This window comes from Nycticebus coucang, chromosome 10 (genome assembly GCF_027406575.1).
Source record: "Nycticebus coucang isolate mNycCou1 chromosome 10, mNycCou1.pri, whole genome shotgun sequence".
Classification (NCBI taxonomy): Eukaryota; Metazoa; Chordata; class Mammalia; order Primates; family Lorisidae; genus Nycticebus; species Nycticebus coucang.
This window is the reverse complement of record NC_069789.1, coordinates 91692811-91711502: the sequence shown is the minus strand read 5'-3', so window position 1 is coordinate 91711502 and position 18692 is coordinate 91692811. Positions and strand designations below refer to the sequence as shown.

Here is an 18692-nt window from a genome sequence, read left to right as displayed (position 1 = left end):
TTTGTATGTAGGCTATGTTAAGACACAGACACAGAGTGAAGAAGACCATGTGACACCAGAGGCAGAGACTGGATTGAGGCAGCCACAGCCAAAAAATGCCGAGCGTTGCTGAAAGCTACCAGAAGTTTATAAGAGTCTCCCTACAGCCTTTAGAGGAAGCCTGGTCATGCCTACAACTTCAGTTACTTTCAACTTCTAGCTTCCAGAACTGAGATAGGATAAGTTTCTATAGTTTTTAGACATGCAATTTGTGGCAGTTTATAATGGCTGTAATAAGAAATTAATATAACCTGAAGGCCTTGGGTGTGCAAATTAAGTTCCCTGGTGGCTAATAAGCAAGCTGAATAATCTTATGGTCCCCTCAGTTCTAAATATTTTATAATAATTTCATTATTGACAATCATATTTATGTTCACAAAGCATTCCACTAATGATTCTTATTGATTTTCCTTGAAAGAATTGGCTAACAGATTTATAGTCTCCCAAGTTAAAAGCAAATATGTTAATTTCATCAATTTGCCAGTGTGAATAGAAATGTAATTTTAATTTCAGCCCTTTGTACTCTAGTAGGCTTTTAAACTGAACTGCTTTCTAAGGCTCCTTTTAGCCCTGCCACCCCGCTGCCCTGCACTTTGGGAAGGCTCCGTGACAGCCCCACTGCGAGCCGGTCTCTGACCTGTGGCAAGATGACTTTCTTGAGCTGCTCCTGAGTGAAATGCCCCACGTAGGCCTCGATGTGCGACAGCAGCACCACCCGTACGTGCTCCTCATGGACTTCGAACAGCTGCAGAAGCACAGGGATCACCCGTGACCGGAACAGGGCTGGTGAGAGCAAGCAAGGCGTTTCTCCCTGCGCATGATCTACCCCCAAAATTAAAGGAGGTGATAGATGAAAAACCAAGCTGTCATTTCAGTGAGAAGAGTACTAAATATCATTCATAAACTAAACCCAGAACTTTCTACGTGTTCTAAGTACTCTTCTAAATTCTTATGCCCCAAGCCAAAGGAAAGTTCTTTTCTTGACCCAAACTTACTCAAGGCTTAATTACCTTAAATTTATGTTTAATCAGTGCAGAATTTCATAAGCTAGATTATATTAGTGACATACTGATATCATTTTTGCAATTTTATTTGCAAAACCATGTGTTAAGTACTTCAGTGGGACTTTGTTGCTAGACAGTCCTATCTCTAGTGGTTATCAAATAGACATGCATAAGAAGCATTTGAGAATCTTTAAAAAATATGTACAACATAGGTCCTGGCTCTGTTGCAGAACCAGTGATCAGGGATATAGGCCAATGTTTTAAAAGCAACCCAAGTGATTCAGATATATATCCTATCTAAGATCTATTGGGTAACAGACTGGAAGATCTATGAAGAAAAATTCATGGCTAAAGAAAATGATATCTAAGTATAGATACAAGTAAATTCTAACTTGTAATCCAGTTACACATAACACTACTTTGTTAGATTGAGATCTTCTAAAAAAAAAAAATTCTGAAAGCAAATCCTACCTACCTAAAAATTCCATAGTGTTAATCCTATACTCTCTAATCTGATGTGTTACTATCTATAGTGCTATAAAGTTACAAAGTTTCAAGGTAATAACTTTATTTCACATTCAGGATAAAAAAGCCTGAATCCTTGAAGAAGTAAAATGAGGAGTGCCTTTTAATCTTTTCACTGAAAACATTAAATAGGTTGCTCTTGGGAAGTCAGGAGGCCCAGGCCTGAATGATTCATGGCAAATGCATCTTTGAAGATACACGCCTTACCTTAAAACATATGTATTTCATATTCTAGTCACATATAACTTATTGACTATAGTAAACCTGGCACTCCCAGGAAGAAGCTCCACATTTATCCTGTGAGCTTTGGTATCCAAGTTTGGGTTAAAGTTACCAGATCAGGGGCCAATAACTGTTCTCCATTTTTAGAACCAGCCATTAACTCTACCACATAGTAATCTCAGCCTGCTCATTCATGCACTAACAATCAACAAATTCCTTAATTACCAGTGATATTTTGAACAAAAATTCACCTTTTTTGGGGCCAAGCAGATGAGGAAGAAAACTCTTGACAGCTACTGGCTCTGCAAACACCAACTGATTAAGCAGAAGAGGTACCAGCCTTGCAGCTATTAATTCCTCTGACAAGCAGCTGACTCTGTCCAGCAGAAATCTAAGGAAAAAAAAGGAAAGCCTGGGAAGCCATTTCTATTACTTTACTTGAATAATTTAGACCACATATGGCCTCTCTCCCACTTTTATAAAAGTGATGCATTTTGAAGGTAAATAGACTGATCCCTAAGTACTTAAGAAAAATGCAGAAAATATGAGGGAAAGCCAGCTAGTAAGCTAGTGAATTTTTTCAACAAATTACTCCTTATTAATAACAAAAGGTCCTCCTTTTTCCCTAATATGCCAGAAGCTTTCACATAATACACATTTTCTGAAATGTAAAAGGTGTAGAATATTAGATTATCTAAAGTTTCCATACCATACAAAATTCAGGCTTTTGTTACTAACTTCATTAAAATGAAACTACATAAAAGCACTCTGTTAAGAAATACAGACGTTACCTATTAATAGTAATAATACTCCATTATACAATTACCCTTAGCAGGTAATTCTCCCTCCTACTTTACTAGGACACAGGCCACATCATACATTATCACCTTACATCCTTTATACCACTATCAACAAATGGGTCTACATCTATACTCATTCCTACCTCCTTTCCAGTTACCAAAGATTCAAGGGTCTGCTCTGACTTAAGGCCAACTCCCGCGTCCCCCCCATACTCCCCAGCCACTGCCCGCATTGCCTTCTCTTCAGATCTTGCACCAGCAGTCCCCTGAACATGACTGTAGCTCAACTGTTCCACTACTTGTCCACCAGCTCCTCTCTCTATAAACATGCTCATACCTCTTCCATTCTTAAAAGATCCTTCCTTGACTCCATTTGCTTCTTCAGCAATTACATGCTCCCTCTGTTCCAGGTTTCTCAGGAGATTTTCTCCGTGCCTACTTTCCCACCTTCCATTCACTTCCCAGGACCCACTGCCGTCTCCCTCTGCTGGAATAGCTCTTGCTAAGGCAAGGTTACCAGTGCCTTCCTCATTGCTAAATGATCAGGTATCTGTTGATCTGTCCTTCCTTTCCGGAACTCCCTACTCCTTTGGGGATTTCGAAGTCTTCCTGGCTCTCTTTGAACCTCTTCTAACCATTGCTTTGTCTCATTCACCACCCCCTCCTGCCCACTGGGTTACAATTTGAGCCCACTGTTGTTTTCATGCTACCCACTTCTCTGGGCAAATATCACCAACTACAGGCTGATGCCCCAATATTCACCCCTAAAGACTTCTGTCCTAAGCTTCAGACCTATCTGGCCAACTGTCCATGTACATCTCTATCTGAAGTCCCACAGATCCTTCAAACCAACACATCCAACACTGAATTTACCATTTTACCTGCGTATTAGGTCCTCCCCTCTAGTACTGCATTTGGTGATAATCACTAATTTTGCCAACGTTACCTTGTTAAATCCTTATCTCTTGTTTTCTTCACTGGTACCATCCAAGCCCTTGCATGTAGTCTCCTCTCTGCTGCCTGGACTACTGCAGTCTCCTAACCAATCCAACTCTGAAAGGAGTTGGGCTTGCTCCCTCTATAGAAAACAGTCAAACCTCAAGGGAGGTTTAACCATTTCAGCCTACTTTCGCCCCTGTCATAGCTTCAACACCAGAAGTCCACTATTTACAAAGAGTCCACACTCCTACAGCCACATACAAGGGCCACCTCTTACTTGTCCTTGTCTTGGAATTTCCCCTTCAACAGGACTCAACCACTTGCAGTCCCCTGCACCAGTCCCACTGGGTCTGCCTTCATGCATTAATTCCTGTTGCTCCACTGCACAGAATACTTTCTCCAGCCACCTCCTCCCCATCCTCTCTGCTCTCAGGAGCCCTCTGAAAGCTCCACCACTACACCTACCCACACCATCATTCTGGATATCTGTTTCCCTCGTCAGAACCATCTATCTTAACTATCCGTCCCAGGGCCTAGCTGAAAGCCGGACATGTAAGAAATGTCCAATAAACTTTGTCAAATAAACCAAATAAAACTTGGACTTAATCCAAGTTCTTGAATTCAAGGTCTTAACTTTTTGAACTTACTTGAAGAATTCAGTTTTTTCCTCTTCACTCTTCAGTGTTAAACTTTTCAAGAAATTCACAACTTCTAGAAAATCATTTCTAAATGCCAAAAAGAAGGAAATGCAGAACAGATTAGAAGAGGTATATTAATACTGAAGCCATAACCACAGATAATTTTCAACAAATAAATATTCTACTATGCCATTTCAAAGATTCAATTATAACCAAGTAGCTTATGAGACAAATACTATGATCAGCCTCTAGGGAATCTAATATTTAAGAATATCAGAGATATGTGAAGAGCATACAAGCTTAAACTGACACATGCTAACAGGCTTTATAGTTTCAAGAATCATCATAAATCTCTAAATTTCTGGTCGTAATAGGTTATTGTTAAATAAAATATCCTGGGAGAAATAATGTTACCATGTCAAAATATTGTTGATTCCCAAGTCTTCCTTGGTGAAATAAAAGTACTAAAGAAGTTGGGGGACGTGAGATTTCTGTATAGGAATCTTTTCATTTCTCCTGCTGTAAGTTAGTCATTCTTTCAGCCAGGCAAGGATCAAGTGTGGAAGGAGTCACCAGTTTCCTACAAGGCTTCCACAGAGTCCCAGAGGCTATGGACTGCTTAGCTCACATCCTGCCACATGGGAGACTATTGCTCCTGGATGTTTCAGTACACAAGTTGGACAGCTTCCATGGCAGGCAAAGCTACCACCTGAGTTTTCATATCTTATGTTACACCTATCTTATGTTTCCGTCTGGCTTAGTAGAGAGAAATGTGTTAACTTTAATCAAATTAGCTCAGCTGCCTTGGCAAGGGATGCTGGCACTGGCCCATTCTGTTACCTCAGGCTGGGTTTTCTTCCCATGTAATAATGAGATGGTGAGGTTGGTATGTTTTTAGCTTTCTTTTCGCCTTTCAATTTACAATACAATTCTTAATAAAGAACTTATATTATATACTATGACAGAATCTGTCTACTGTAATGGATTATTCTATACTTTCTATCAAGGAAAATATTTCTAAGAATCTTCCAAAAGGACATGAAAATAGCTTGGTTAAAGACTCTCATAATGATAAATATACACAATTTATATTTGTCAATTAAAAAAAATCCCCCAAAAGATTTTCATAATGGGGGTGGTTGTGAAGTTTCTTTGAAATAGTAATTACAAATGTAAACCCAATAACTACAAATGCTATTTATTTAATAATATACCAACTTTCCCAGTCCTATCCTAAAGGTAATTTCTTCCCCCTTCAGAGGTTATCATTTTTCCCTTTGCTCTGGTTTTCCCCATGCTCTCCAAATGCAAACTCATAAAGATATTTAGTATCAAAACTAACATAAGGTTGGGTTTGCTAATAGAAATCTCAATCTATGCAGAAGGTCTGCAGTCATAGAAATAAAAAATAAAAGACATATAATTAAAACTAACCTTGAAGAGAAGTTCACAAACATCCCTGAATCCAGGAAAGTATTAAGATTATTGTACCCCTCACTTTAAATCAACTTCTTTGCTCTTCTGTCAAGTATTACTAGACAAAGAAAATTTCCTGCCTAAAGAAAAATAAGCTCATTTCCTACCCCAAGAAAAAAAATCAACAAGAACACTCATATATATAATATAATAACAGAAAGGAGATACCAGGTTTATTAACTTTTCAATTACTTTACAACTGTAAACTACTAAACACAGCCTAGCTTCTTCACAATCAGAAGCCCTAATAAATGACTATAATTTCTAAACATAAGACTTCATGACAATCAAGCATTTTTAAAACTTTCTATGATAGGAAATTGAGTGGCAACCTAAGTTTCCTCCTATATTTTCCCCCAGACATGATTCAGTACGTACCTCTTAATAATCAACAAAAACAACAAGAGCTGCATCATTTGGTCCTCCAACCCCCCCCCACCACCACCAAAAAAAAGAAAACTGGTCCTTATGTATTGTTCAAGGGAGCAGGCAGCAGTGGGAAGCAACCAGAGTCACCACACCTGATACCCTCACCTGAAGAAGTCATGAGATAGTAAAGTGCAGAGCGCTGGCCGACATTTTGGATTGGGATTCAGCAAAGTTGAGTGCAAGGTCTGTTGGAAGCTGGAGAGAACATCCGCTGAAACTGAAATCCAGAGCTACAGTTAGTTTCCAATGCCTTCTCCCTCTTTTCAGGACCTCTACAGCTGGAGACTGACGAGAGCAAAAACCAACCTGTAAAAGCCCAAACAAACAAAGCCCTGGCTGTTGCTAAACAGCTTCCTGCTTGCCTTAGGCCAAACTCCTGGGCAGGTGTAGAAAGCTGTCCTCCCAACACACCCAATCCCACCCCAGGTACCTCCCTTCTGTGCCCTTTCATTCCTTGATTGTCCTTTTAACCCAGCTCAGGCCCAAAGAAGGCTTAATAAATTGACAGGATTGAGGGCCTTTCTCAACCATAGTTCCTATCCACAGAAAGTTATTTAAGTAACTGTATTTTCAATTCTTCCAAAGATGGTACAAAATTGTCACCATTCTAGATACATGGAAGAACAGTAGGTTCATTATACACATGGATACCTTAGGGTTTAATTCTCAAGTACTTAGGCTGGGGCAATTTACAGCAGACAGCTGTATGGTGCTTGTAACATAAGAACACCAGCATAAACCTAGGAAAAAACACATTAGAACTGACACAAAGCTTAAGCAATGTGGGATATAGGCAAAAGTAAGGGGTCTCCTGTGACTTGTGCCTTAGTAAGCTTATGGATAATTAAAGGCCTAGAGGGGCCACAGAGTAGATCAGGCTGCCCAGCACACAGAGAACACAGAAGAAGAGTGGAAAACAATGTCGTTAGTAGGCTGATCTTCAAGGGGCAACGAAAGAAAAACAGTAATGAATAAATCACAGCAAGAAGAACATAAATCAAAGGGTTTATGTTCTTCTTGAAAGCATAAAAAAATGTTAAGCCCAATTTAACAATTTTGAATCTTATTCTATTATTGGAGTATTACATATAAATCATTAATGACATTTATTGACTCACTGGCTGGCTCAATAAGGAATAGAGAATCTTTAGACCATAAACACTATTACCACTGAAACAGATAATCACACGTGATACAGCCATGGTTCAAAGTGCTTCCTACTTGATAGTCATGTCATACAAACTAAAGAAATCCAAAGCTTCCTTCTTTATTGCTGCTAATATCTGCCCTAAAAAAGCTACTTAGTAAGCAACAGGTTCCTTACTATGATCAAAGATTGCAGTCCTTTGAATTCCACACAGAAAAGGCTATGGATGATTTTCCTACTGATTCTGTGGATGCAAAGTTTAACTCCAACTCACCCTGTTCATTTAACATTGTGAGCAAACTTTCCACCAATGTTCCAAATGAAAAGGCGTCCCGGGCATGTCCAAAAGGCTCAGGAAGAGTTGAGAATTCTGGAGACTAAAAGCAGTAAAGACCATTAAAACTAGAAGATCTGCCTTACAACCCATTTCTAATTTTCTCTGAACCACCTTCTCCTATGTTTGCATTTATTATGCCCATTTCTAACTTCATAGTACTACACGCTAATTTATAGGTTCTTAAAACTTAGTGACTCAAAGACTCGCTAGTGAGCAAAGATTTTAAAATGTCAAGGAGAGGGAAAAAGAAAAAAAAAAGAGCAAAATATGATACATGTCTGTGGCTTTAAAAAATATTTTTGACGGGTGGTGCCTGTGGCTCAGTGCGTAGGGTGCTGGCCCCATATACCAAGGGTGGTGGGTTCAAACCCGGCCCCGGCCAAAGTGCAACAAAAAAATAGCTAAGCGTTGTGGCGGGTACCTGCAGTCCCAGCTACTCGGGAGGCTGAGGCAGGAGAATCGCCTAAGCCCAGGAGCTGGAGGTTGCTGTGAGCTATGTGACACCACAGCACTCTCTACCCAGAGCGATAAAGTGAGACTCTGTCTCTACAAAAAACATTTTTTTTACTATAATTCAGAGTAAAAAAAATTATATCATAACCCAGTATACACACGTGTATAAATATATATATATATATATAATGGAAACAAAAAAATTCATCCAGTAGGATGCCCAATTATATTTTCTTTTATTCCTTTTTTTAAATGTTGGTCAGGACCCTCCAAACTGACTTAAAAATCCAGAAATCAACAGTTTAAAAACCTTGATATACAAGGACTATCTGAAAAGCATCCAGCCATGTACACCTCTATTTTTCCTATTAGATGGCTAGATACTTTCTGGGAAGTCTTGTATACACAGAATCCTGATTTGGATAAATGTGGCTTATTTAAAGTCATAGGTCTACACTCAAGTTTATAGTTGGGATTATATTTCCTATAAAGCACACTAAATATGTCTTTGGGGATTAATGTTTATTTATAGTGGTTGTAAGAACAGATTTATAGGGATGAACATCTTTTGAACTTAATGGTAAAGAGAACCTTTACCAGCACCACGATATTAATAATCACTCTTCTGCTTATCTTAGAATCCTAACGAATGCTCAGCTGGGCAGATGAATGGCTCGGGTGAAGTACACAAAAGAATGTGGGTCGCTGCTTCTCCAACTGTTAATATTATGGCTTCCAACAAAGTACAATTACTTTTCATGAAATGAATACCATGCTCACAATGAGGTGTGTCTATCTTTAAACAACATTGTCGCTGTTTAAGGCTGGAGGATTTATGAGATATCTATGAGTCAGCAAAGAAAGAAATGGGCAGAGGAAGTTTTTACAAATTTCACACTCAGTTACACAAAGGAGCCTTCATCACATCTGAAGTATATCATCTTACCATCTCTTCAGGAGGGATAGATGCTGGGTCTCTCACTGACTGAATGCTTCTCAGAAACTAGACAAAGAAATAAATTAAAAAAAATTATTCATACATATGTTTGATGAACCAATCTCTTACATCAAAGTTACAAAAGCAATGAGCAATGGAAACAATAGCAAATAAAGCTTCAAATCAACACCATATATTAAATACACAAATTTACTATCTTCCTAATTTAAAAAGTGTGAAGAGTACCTGGAGCACCATAAGGCTTAGTACAGAAAATGTTACTCCTTTTCCCCTCCCTTTCAGCTGGTTTAACAGACACTCTATACATCTGTGCAGCTGGTTTTCTTATATGGAAATTAGGAACTTTTCTTTCTCTTCTGCATAAACAATCAAAAGGCTTTTCTAGTACAGAACAAATCTGTCATTAATCTTCTCACTACATCAAGTGAAAGTCTTGCTACCACAAGAGATACAAATATTGAGAAGCATTAATAAAGAGAAGCGACAACCCACAGAACTTGAGGAAATATTTGCATACCACCCACATGACAAGGAATTAATAACTAGAATATCTAAGGAGCTGTAACTACTCCATAGGAAAAACTCAAAAAATCTGATTATAAAATGGGCAAAGGATCTGAACAGATACTTCTCAAAAGAAGAATACAAAAAGCCAATAGGTATATGACAAAATGCTCATTAGTTACCAGAGAAATGCAAATCAAAACTACAATTAGATAGCATCTCACCCAATCCAAAACACAGGCAATAACAAATGCTGGAGAGGATGGAGAAAGGGGAACCCTCATCCATCATCGGTGGAGATACAGTATTATAGTAATTATAGTATGAACGGTAGGGAGATTCCTCAAGACACTAAAAGCGGAACTACCATATGACTTAGCAAACCCACCACTTGAGTCTGTCCGAAGGAGGAGAACTTGGTATGTAAAAAAGGCATCTGCTCTCCCACGTTTATTGCAGCACTTTGCACAATAGCCAAGATATAAAATCAACCTTAGTGTCCATCAATGGATGAATGGATAAAGAAATTGTGGTATATATACACAGAATATTATATAGCTACAGAAAAGAATGAAATCTTGCCACCTGCAACTGAATAAGCACATTCATCCACTAATTTAAAGATTATTTTTCAAGAGTTTTTAGGTCCCAAACACCCTTTAGGGCACTAGGAATATCAAATGGATACAATAAATTCCCTGCCCTCAACCAGGTGCTCATAACCTAGAAGGGAAATGAAAAACTTCGATAAATGTGCTGAGTGTAATAGAAGCGCTGAAGGAGTGACTATTTTGTCACAGAGGAAATGCCTGGGGGACAGATTCACAGAAAGGAGGCTTAAACTAGACCTTAGGTGAGTTTACATTTCCCAGGGAGCCAAGTAGAAGAAAGGCATTCCAGTAAGAGAAGGGCGTCCAAAGGGAAGAACAGGGTGAAGGAGGAGGGCACATCTGGGAAGACAGCTGAGCGGCTTGGAACAGGCTACTACCAGAGAACAGCTCGGGAAGTGTGTGTGGTAGGAGGGCTGAGGGAAGAGATGGTGAAGGGCATTACATGCCATGGCTAAAAATGTGGAATATATCTCAGAGAAAGGATTACATGCTTTCTTTCTTTTTTTTTTTTAATTTTTTTTGTAGAGACAGAGTCTCACTTTATGGCCCTCGGTAGAGTGCCGTGGCCTCACACAGCTCACAGCAACCTCCAACTCCTGGGCTTAAGCGATTCTCTTGCCTCAGCCTTCCGAGTAGCTGGGACTACAGGCGCCCGCCACAACGCCCAGCTATTTTTTGGTTGCAGTTTGGCCGGGGCCGGGTTTGAACCCACCACCCTCAGTATATGGGGCCGGCGCCCTACTGACTGAGCCACAGGCACCGCCCCAGGATTACATGCTTTCTATACTAATTAGATTTAAGGTGAATTCAGAAGGAAGTGGTTAATGGGAGCAGAAATAATCAGAGAGACATTTTTAGGGCAGAATCAGCATTTGAGGTGAGCGAGAACCCATGCACAACGGGCAGGGCCCGGGTTTAATGCGGAAGCAGCACAAAGGAAAACAGGGAAATGGGACTAAGCCAGGAAGTCCAACAGTGAGTGACCACTTCAGCAGGGGTATTGAGATGGTTTTTCTACTTTCTTTAGAAAGAGTAAGTCCAGCAGCAACACGAACAATGGTAAAAAGCAGAAGCAAAACAGAGAACAGAAAGGTTTAGTCAACTTAAGAGGGAAACGTGTCAACCTCTCTGTCAGACAATTTTAAGAAGTGCCACAGGCAAGAACAACACAGCACGCAGGGAGGAGCTCAGATATACAGGTGGTAATTCCAGGATTACCTGGAATGAGGCATGGATTTGGGCAACTGAGAGGATTATTTGATGGACATTTCTTAAATACCTAATGTGTGCTAGGCAGTACTTTAGGGGGAGGTGTAAAGATTAAATGTAAGAGACTATCATGTCCACAAGAAGTTCAACCACTGAAACAGAAGACAAATGCATAAAGGCAATTTTAATACTTGCATATGAAGTATTAAGTCATATAATCAAAGTAAGTACAGGGTAGTACTGCAGGAGCAGAGAGGCAGGGCATTTCGACTGAATGCTTGTCCAAACAAGTTTACCTCTCTCACGCTCAGGTTCCTCATCTATAAGACATGCAGAGAGGAATACCTGACCCCTACGGCTTCTTTGAGGAATAAAATGCTACAATGCTATGAACAAGGGTATTAACAAAATAGTCAAGTCTCCAAATCTAATGCTAACACTGAAGCGTCTTCTAGGCAAGAACCACATACCAAGATGCTACTAAATGCTGAGCAAGGACGAGGGCCTACAGCCTGGCTTACCTCTGGTGTGGCCTGAGAAGCTTTACAGACAGTTTCCATTCCTCCCAGCTTCCAGTGCCCATCTTCACTCACAAACACAGATGACAAGCAGACATTGTTGTGCATTAGGTGTCCCTGGGAATAAAAAAAGGAAAACAAAAAACCAAGAAGATGGCCACTCTAATTTTTGAAGTAGTAATATTTAAAAACTAAATTCTAATCACCAGAAACATTACAAGCCTTTCCCCTTGAGAAATAATTAATGGAACAATGACTTCAAGGAACAACAAATGAAGTGAAGTTTGAAAGAAAAAGAAATAGAATGGAAAGTCTTCCGTTATCCCCCGTCTGGTAAGGCAGTTAGTTAATGAAGTCACTAAAGTCTCCACACAGACACAGCCCTCTCTCCATCTCTAATAGGCATCAGGAGATACACGCGTCCTTAAAACTAAGTTTACAAGTCTTTATAGCCGGGTGCCTGTGGCTCAACAGGGTAGGGCGCTGGCCCCATATGCTGGAGGTGGTGGGTTCAAACCCAGCCCCAGCCAAAAAAAACAAAACAAAACAAGTCTTTATAGCCTACATTACCTCTGAATACCTTTAAAGATAAAATTTATCTTTGCTTCCACAGGTGATTTTATTTTCTCCTCACAATTCTTTCTCATCTACATTCTACCATGAACCCAGAACCACTACACCTGAACTCTTGTCAGTTGACATTTAAAAAATCTCACCTGAAAAAGAGGAAAATGGAATGATAAATACCACCAGGAATATCCTATAGACGAGACAATTTTAAGTACACAAAAACAAAAAACAGAACAGTTGAATAAGAGGAAAGGAGAAAATGACAATAGGGGTCAAGTATTTTTTTCCAAACCAGAAATCATTCCAGTAGACAAAAGAGCACTTTAAATAGTCTATGCACTAGATCAAATATCTACATATTTTATTTTTTATAGAGAATACATACAAAAAAAGCATGTATTTTTTAAAGGAAGGTTTAGAATAATATGTATAGTATGTTTCTGTTTGAGAAAAAATAAAAGAGAAAGAAACAGACATTTGCTTTATATGCACTAAGACATCTCTGGAATAATGCCGTGATCACCATGGTTGCCTTTGAAGAAAATAGGGCACTGGATTCAAGCATGCAAGAGGGACTAACTCATCTCTCTGTGGACTTGCACGCCATACCAACTTTTTACCACATGTATGCACTTTCTCCAACAAAGATATTTTCTCATATTGAAGCACTAATAACTCCTATTATTAGCGAATTCATAAACATACATTTTAGAGACTATAAATCCAACATGGTATTTACACAGTATGTCTCCCATCAATACAAAGACTTAAAAACACACAGGAAGTCAGGTTAATAACTTAAGAAATAGTAGCTCAACAGTACTGTCAAGAAATGGACCAGAAGTAGACATAGGAACGAATACATTACAGTAAAAACAAATATCACAGCCAAGCACACCTTTAATAGCTATTCTAGAGTGTTAAGGGGTTCTCAATTGGCCACAACCACTCAGATAGAAAAGGATGTGTCTTAACTCTGCCTCTTCCTAAAAAAATGGTCCTTTCTTTCTTCAAAATCTAAAATGGGACAAAACTCCCGAAAACATATAGAAACTTTGTTCTATAGCAGCAAATGTTAAACCTTTTATCTTTGTCTTAATAACTAATACCAGCTACAGCCATTTTTAGGAAAAGATTTATCCAAAACAAGAGGCAGACTACAGTGAATTAAAATAAAGTTCTATAAATAATTGTCCATTCCAAAACCATCTGTCTGCAGCATCTTTGGTGCCTTCCAATGTATTCTTTCTTCTCAGAAAGTTTTCTAATAATGGAAACCTACAATTTCTATACACCCCATGATTTACAATTACCATGCACATCATTCCCCCAGTCTACACCAAAACCAGTAAGGCAGTCTATGCAGTTACTTACCCTGTCGTGAAGGAAGATAAGCGCCAGCAGTAAGTCATAAATCCCAGCACAGACCTCCGCAGAAGATAATGTTTCCAAAGCCACTTCCAGAGGCTGCACTCGCTCAGTGACAAGATGAATGCCATCTGCTTCCACGGTACAAGATAAAAATCTTAGCAAGCAAGGGTGACGAAGTGTCTTCAAATGCTTTAAAAATACAAACAGAAGAGATGATGAGGCTAAAAACTCAAAACCTAATTATAGTTTAATATACCTTGCATTAAAAATCACAAAATGGATGTTAGCAGATGGAAGAACATATCATGCTCATAGCTTAGAAGAATCAACATTGTTAAAATGTCCATACTACCCAAAGCAATCTCCAGATTTAACGCAATGACCATTAAAATACCATCAACTTTGAAGATAAAAAAATAGGTCTACATTTCGTGTAGAACCAGAAAAAAGCCTGAAAAACCAACATGTTTCTGTGAATAAGGCCAAATCTGAAGGAATCACTTTATCAGACTTCAAGTTATACTACAAGTCTACAGTGATCAAAACAGCACAGTATTGGCATAAAAACAGAGATTCCTCAAAGAACTAAAAGTACACCTCCCATTTGATCCTGCAATCCCATTACTAGGTATCTACCCAAAAGAAAAAAAGACATTTTATCGTAAGGACGTGTGTACTTGAATGTTTGTTCTAGTAACACAATTTACAATTGCAAAGATATGGTAACAACACAAGTGCCCTTCAACACATGAATGGATTAACATAACAGATTGTGGTATATGTATAACCATGGAATGCCATTCAGCCATAAAAAAGACAGAGATTTCCTATCTTTTATAACAACCTAGATAAATTTGGAGAAAATTCTCCTAAGCCAAGTATCAAAAGAAGGGAAAAAGAAGTATCACATGTACTCAGTACTAAACTGAAACTAGTAGATTAAGAATGACATGCTCACGTGAGAGAATAATTCAATGAATTTTAAGCTTAGGGGAAAGGGAGAAAGAGTTGGGTAAATTCCCACCCAGGGGATATAATGCATGAGCATACTCACACTTCCCAGATGAAGGAAGTTACACAACTGTAACTTGGACCTGAATCTTACAAAAGCAAACTATGTAACCTAACTGTATGTTCCCTGATATGCAACTGAAATTTATATAAAAAAGCAAATTATCTCAGTTATCTATACATGCCTGATATATATTTGTGGATTAAGACAAATTCAATGCCTTGATCATATAGTTTCACTAAATATTGAAGATATTTCAGGAGCGTTTCACTTTATTAGTTAATTAATACATATTTAAGGAATACAAACATATTAGAATAAAACAATTTAAAAATAAAAGCATTTAAAAATCAAACAGGAAAAAAAATAGTTAGAAAATGCATACTTGCGTTTAAGGTCTGTTAAAGTTCCCTACCTCCCTCTGTATCCTCCAAATTTCAAATAAGGCATGGGAGGATCTTTGACTTGTTCTGACTTTTTTCAGTTTACCAACATTTAAACAAGTCTACAGAGACTTCAGTTCCATTATGGAAGTGTAATCTCCCTCAGCATCCAGAACTCTCAACAACTGTGAACAAAATGCCAGAAACAACTACCTGAAAACTCTGAAAAATAAACAAAAGCACACAGATTAGGAGGGGAATCAAACCCTGGAGCAGCAATACCCATGGGGATGAGTTTCCCTTTTCACGGTTAAGCACTGAAGGCAACCCCCCATTGCAGAGCATTGTAACAAAGGTGCTAACACTAAACCCAGAAGAATCACAAAGAATCTAGGCAGCCAAAGGACAAGGGGGATATCCCCAGGGCAGAGGGCCGGAGAAGGACATGGAAGGACTAAGCCCTGAAACAAGCATGCACAGGACAGTTCCAAACCAGCATAGCAAAATTTAAAAAATAAACTGAAGTTTAGAACAATCATTCGCAAGAAGAGTGGAAGCTCAAAAACTTGAGGCCTGAATCTAAGGGGATTAATTGCCTGCTAGATCAAAAATATTAATATTCTCCAAAGGATTCTAACGGAACCAAAAGTCTGCAACAGGACATTCAAAATGTCCGAGATGCAATCCAAAATCACGCTACCTACAAGGAATCATGAAAATGTGAACAATTCTTAATAGGGAAAAGACAGCCAACAAATACCATTCCATGAAGACCCAGATATTAGAATTCTCAGAATGAATTTAAAGCAGCTATTACAATCATCCTCCTAGAAATAAGTTAGAAAATAAATGGAAAGAAATTCTCAAAAGAGAAATAACTACATGGAAATTTTAGAAATGAAAAATAAAAATGTTAGATAAACAATTAAGATAGGGACTCAATAACAGAATGAGTATGACAGAAGAAAAAGTGAAGTTGAAGATGTTAACTAATCTGAAGAACAAAAAGTATTTTTAAAAAATTAATCAGAGCCTCAGAAACCTTTGTGACAATAACAAAAGGTCTGATAAACAACTGAAGTACCAAAAAGCAAGGAGAAAACAGTGGAGGCATAAAAATATGATGGCTGAAAATCTAAATTTGGCCAAATATTTAAGTTTATACATGTATAACCACTATATACACACCCACATACTTGTCTCCATTCCAAACAGGATAAATTCATGTAAACAAGTCATCATCAAACTGCTAAAATAAAAAGATAAACAGAAAACCTTGAAGAAGCTAAAGAACACATCACATGTAGCAGGGAAATGATTTAAAACTGTAGATTTCTCATCAGAAAATAAGGAGACTAAGAGATACCGGGACAAGAGCTTTAAAATGCTGAAAGAAAAAAAATTACTGACCACAAATGTTATACCTAACAAAAATATTCCTCCAGGACAAAGGCAAAATAAGGACATTTTTGATAACGGAAAATGGAAAATTTCTTGCCAGAAAAATCTGCTCTATAAAAATAGAAGTTCTTCAAGTTGAAGAGGAAATGAAACCAAAGGGAAACCTGGATCTTCAGGAATAAAGGACAAATGGTATTAAGATAAATAGAGGCCACATTTTCACCTCTTCAGTTATTTAAAATATCTATCAGTAAAATCATCAGGTTAGTAATGTATGTATATAATGTATGATATAAAATACATTTTTGTATACTATGTAGTATATATAAAATGCACACACTATAAAACAGCCACGAAGAAAGTGTCAAAAGATAAAAGGAAATTTAAGTAGCTATTCCCAATACTTTTATTCAAAATGCCAATGAAACATGTTGCACAACTCTCTGGGTGTGGATATTCCACTCTTAGAAACAGCCATCATGGAATATTTCCCCTCCTTCATCTGTTTTCTTAGTAGACAGACAGTATATGCAAATGAATGACAAACACAGGACAATTTTGTATGTAAACATAGGAGGTACATCTGTGGGGTTTCTTTCCTTACCTGGCTGGTCCTAATGGCCCTAATCAGATCTTGATTTTCCAGTCCACTTATTTTGAAAACTCTGACCTAGAGTGATCTGGGTGATTCACAGTTCAAATAATAATTTTATTTTATTCACACTCCAGATAATAACTTTAATTTGCCTACAGCAGAAATAAACTGCTAGAATGCTGGTTTTCTTTACAAATCACCCAGCCTTCCTGAAAGACATTTCATGACCTTAAAGCTCTAGGCTCTTCCCTGTACAATCCATTGGTCATTGGGAAGCCCTATAAATCAATCATCAGATTGGCAGGAGACTGATAAAAGATTTCATTTGGAGAATAACTCTTTTTGTTTTTTGTTGGTTGCAGTTCAGCCGGGGCCAGGTTTGAACCCGCCACCCTCGGTAGAAGGGGCCGGCGCCTTACCGACTGAGCCACAGGCACTGCCCGGAGAATAACTCTTAAAATAAAACCAGGTTTCACCTTTACAGACAAGCAGTTAGTACTGAAAGTCCCCAAACCCTTTCTTAGAAGAATATGGGATAGCATATAAGTCCATAACCCAACATTAGTACTTTTTTTTTTTTTTTCCAGTTTTGGCCGGGGCTGGGTTTGAACCCACTACCTCCAGCATATGGGGCCAGCGCCCTACTCCTTTGAGCCACAGGCACCGCCCAGCATTAGTACCATTTTTACATCACTTGCCTCAAAGTTCTCTATTAAACTCCTCCCAAGCAGGGACACAGAAAAAATCTTCTGAGTGGGTAGATTTCCCCAATTTCTTTTCTTTTCTTAGAATAATCTCAAAATTTTCCAACTCTAAGAATTTCACCAATAGGGTTATTTTATTTTTTTAGGGTTGTTTATTTTTAAGAAAGCAGTCACCCTCCCCTAAGTTAACCTAATAAACAGAAAATAAGAAAATGTTGAAGAAAAGAGTTTTACCTAGTAACTATTAATTTATATATCTGCATTTAAAACAATTCAAACATACATATATAAATACAGCAATGGTCCAGATGAGCCAAAAGTTGTGTTTGCAAGTTAGTTAAATGAGTATAGTTAATTGAGGAAAACTTCTTACAAGTATGTTTTAAGGTATGGTTGTGTACAAAAGGATGCAGCCTCCTTCATATTTTCATTATAAGAATCATTTCAAAGATTTTCAAGGCAAATATGAAATATTCTTGCCCGTTAAAAAAAATTCTTCATTCAGGTTTGATGTCTTATAGTTTTAATTATTTTCATTTGATTTTATGTGCCTTCTTTCATTTTCCTTCTAGTACCCAGGACAGACTAATATGTCAGAACGAATATGACCTTATTCAGATAGCAAGGAACTAGAGCCACTAAATGTTCACCTGACTAAAAAAAAATGAAGAGGCTAGGCACAGCAATTCATGCCTATAATCCCAGCATTTTGGGAGACTAACCTGGGAGGACTGCTTGAGACCACGAGTTTAAGATCACCCTGGACAATGTAGCAAGACCGCATCTCTAACAAAATTAAAAAATTAGCTTGGTCCAGCAGCATGCACCTGTAATCCTAGCTACTCAG

The 18692-nt window shown here is 38.2% G+C and overlaps 1 protein-coding gene across 8 annotated transcripts in view; it reads right to left on the bottom strand.

Moving 5' to 3' along the window:
* SCYL3 (SCY1 like pseudokinase 3) overlaps window positions 1-18692 on the bottom strand; it is a 42499-nt gene that overhangs the window by 11578 nt on the left and 12229 nt on the right. For 7 of the 8 annotated variants that reach the window (XM_053605300.1, XM_053605299.1, XM_053605302.1 and 4 more), the window contains 8 exons: window positions 13754-13939; window positions 11813-11926; window positions 8956-9012; window positions 7494-7596; window positions 6178-6289; window positions 4177-4254; window positions 2042-2181; window positions 677-861 (listed from right to left, as the gene is read on the bottom strand). In XM_053605300.1, the coding sequence (XP_053461275.1) occupies window positions 677-861; window positions 2042-2181; window positions 4177-4254; window positions 6178-6289; window positions 7494-7596; window positions 8956-9012; window positions 11813-11926; window positions 13754-13939 (975 nt within the window). The remainder of the gene's footprint in view (window positions 1-676; window positions 862-2041; window positions 2182-4176; window positions 4255-6177; window positions 6290-7493; window positions 7597-8955; window positions 9013-11812; window positions 11927-13753; window positions 13940-18692) is intronic. The other variant, XM_053605303.1, reaches the window with a different exon arrangement.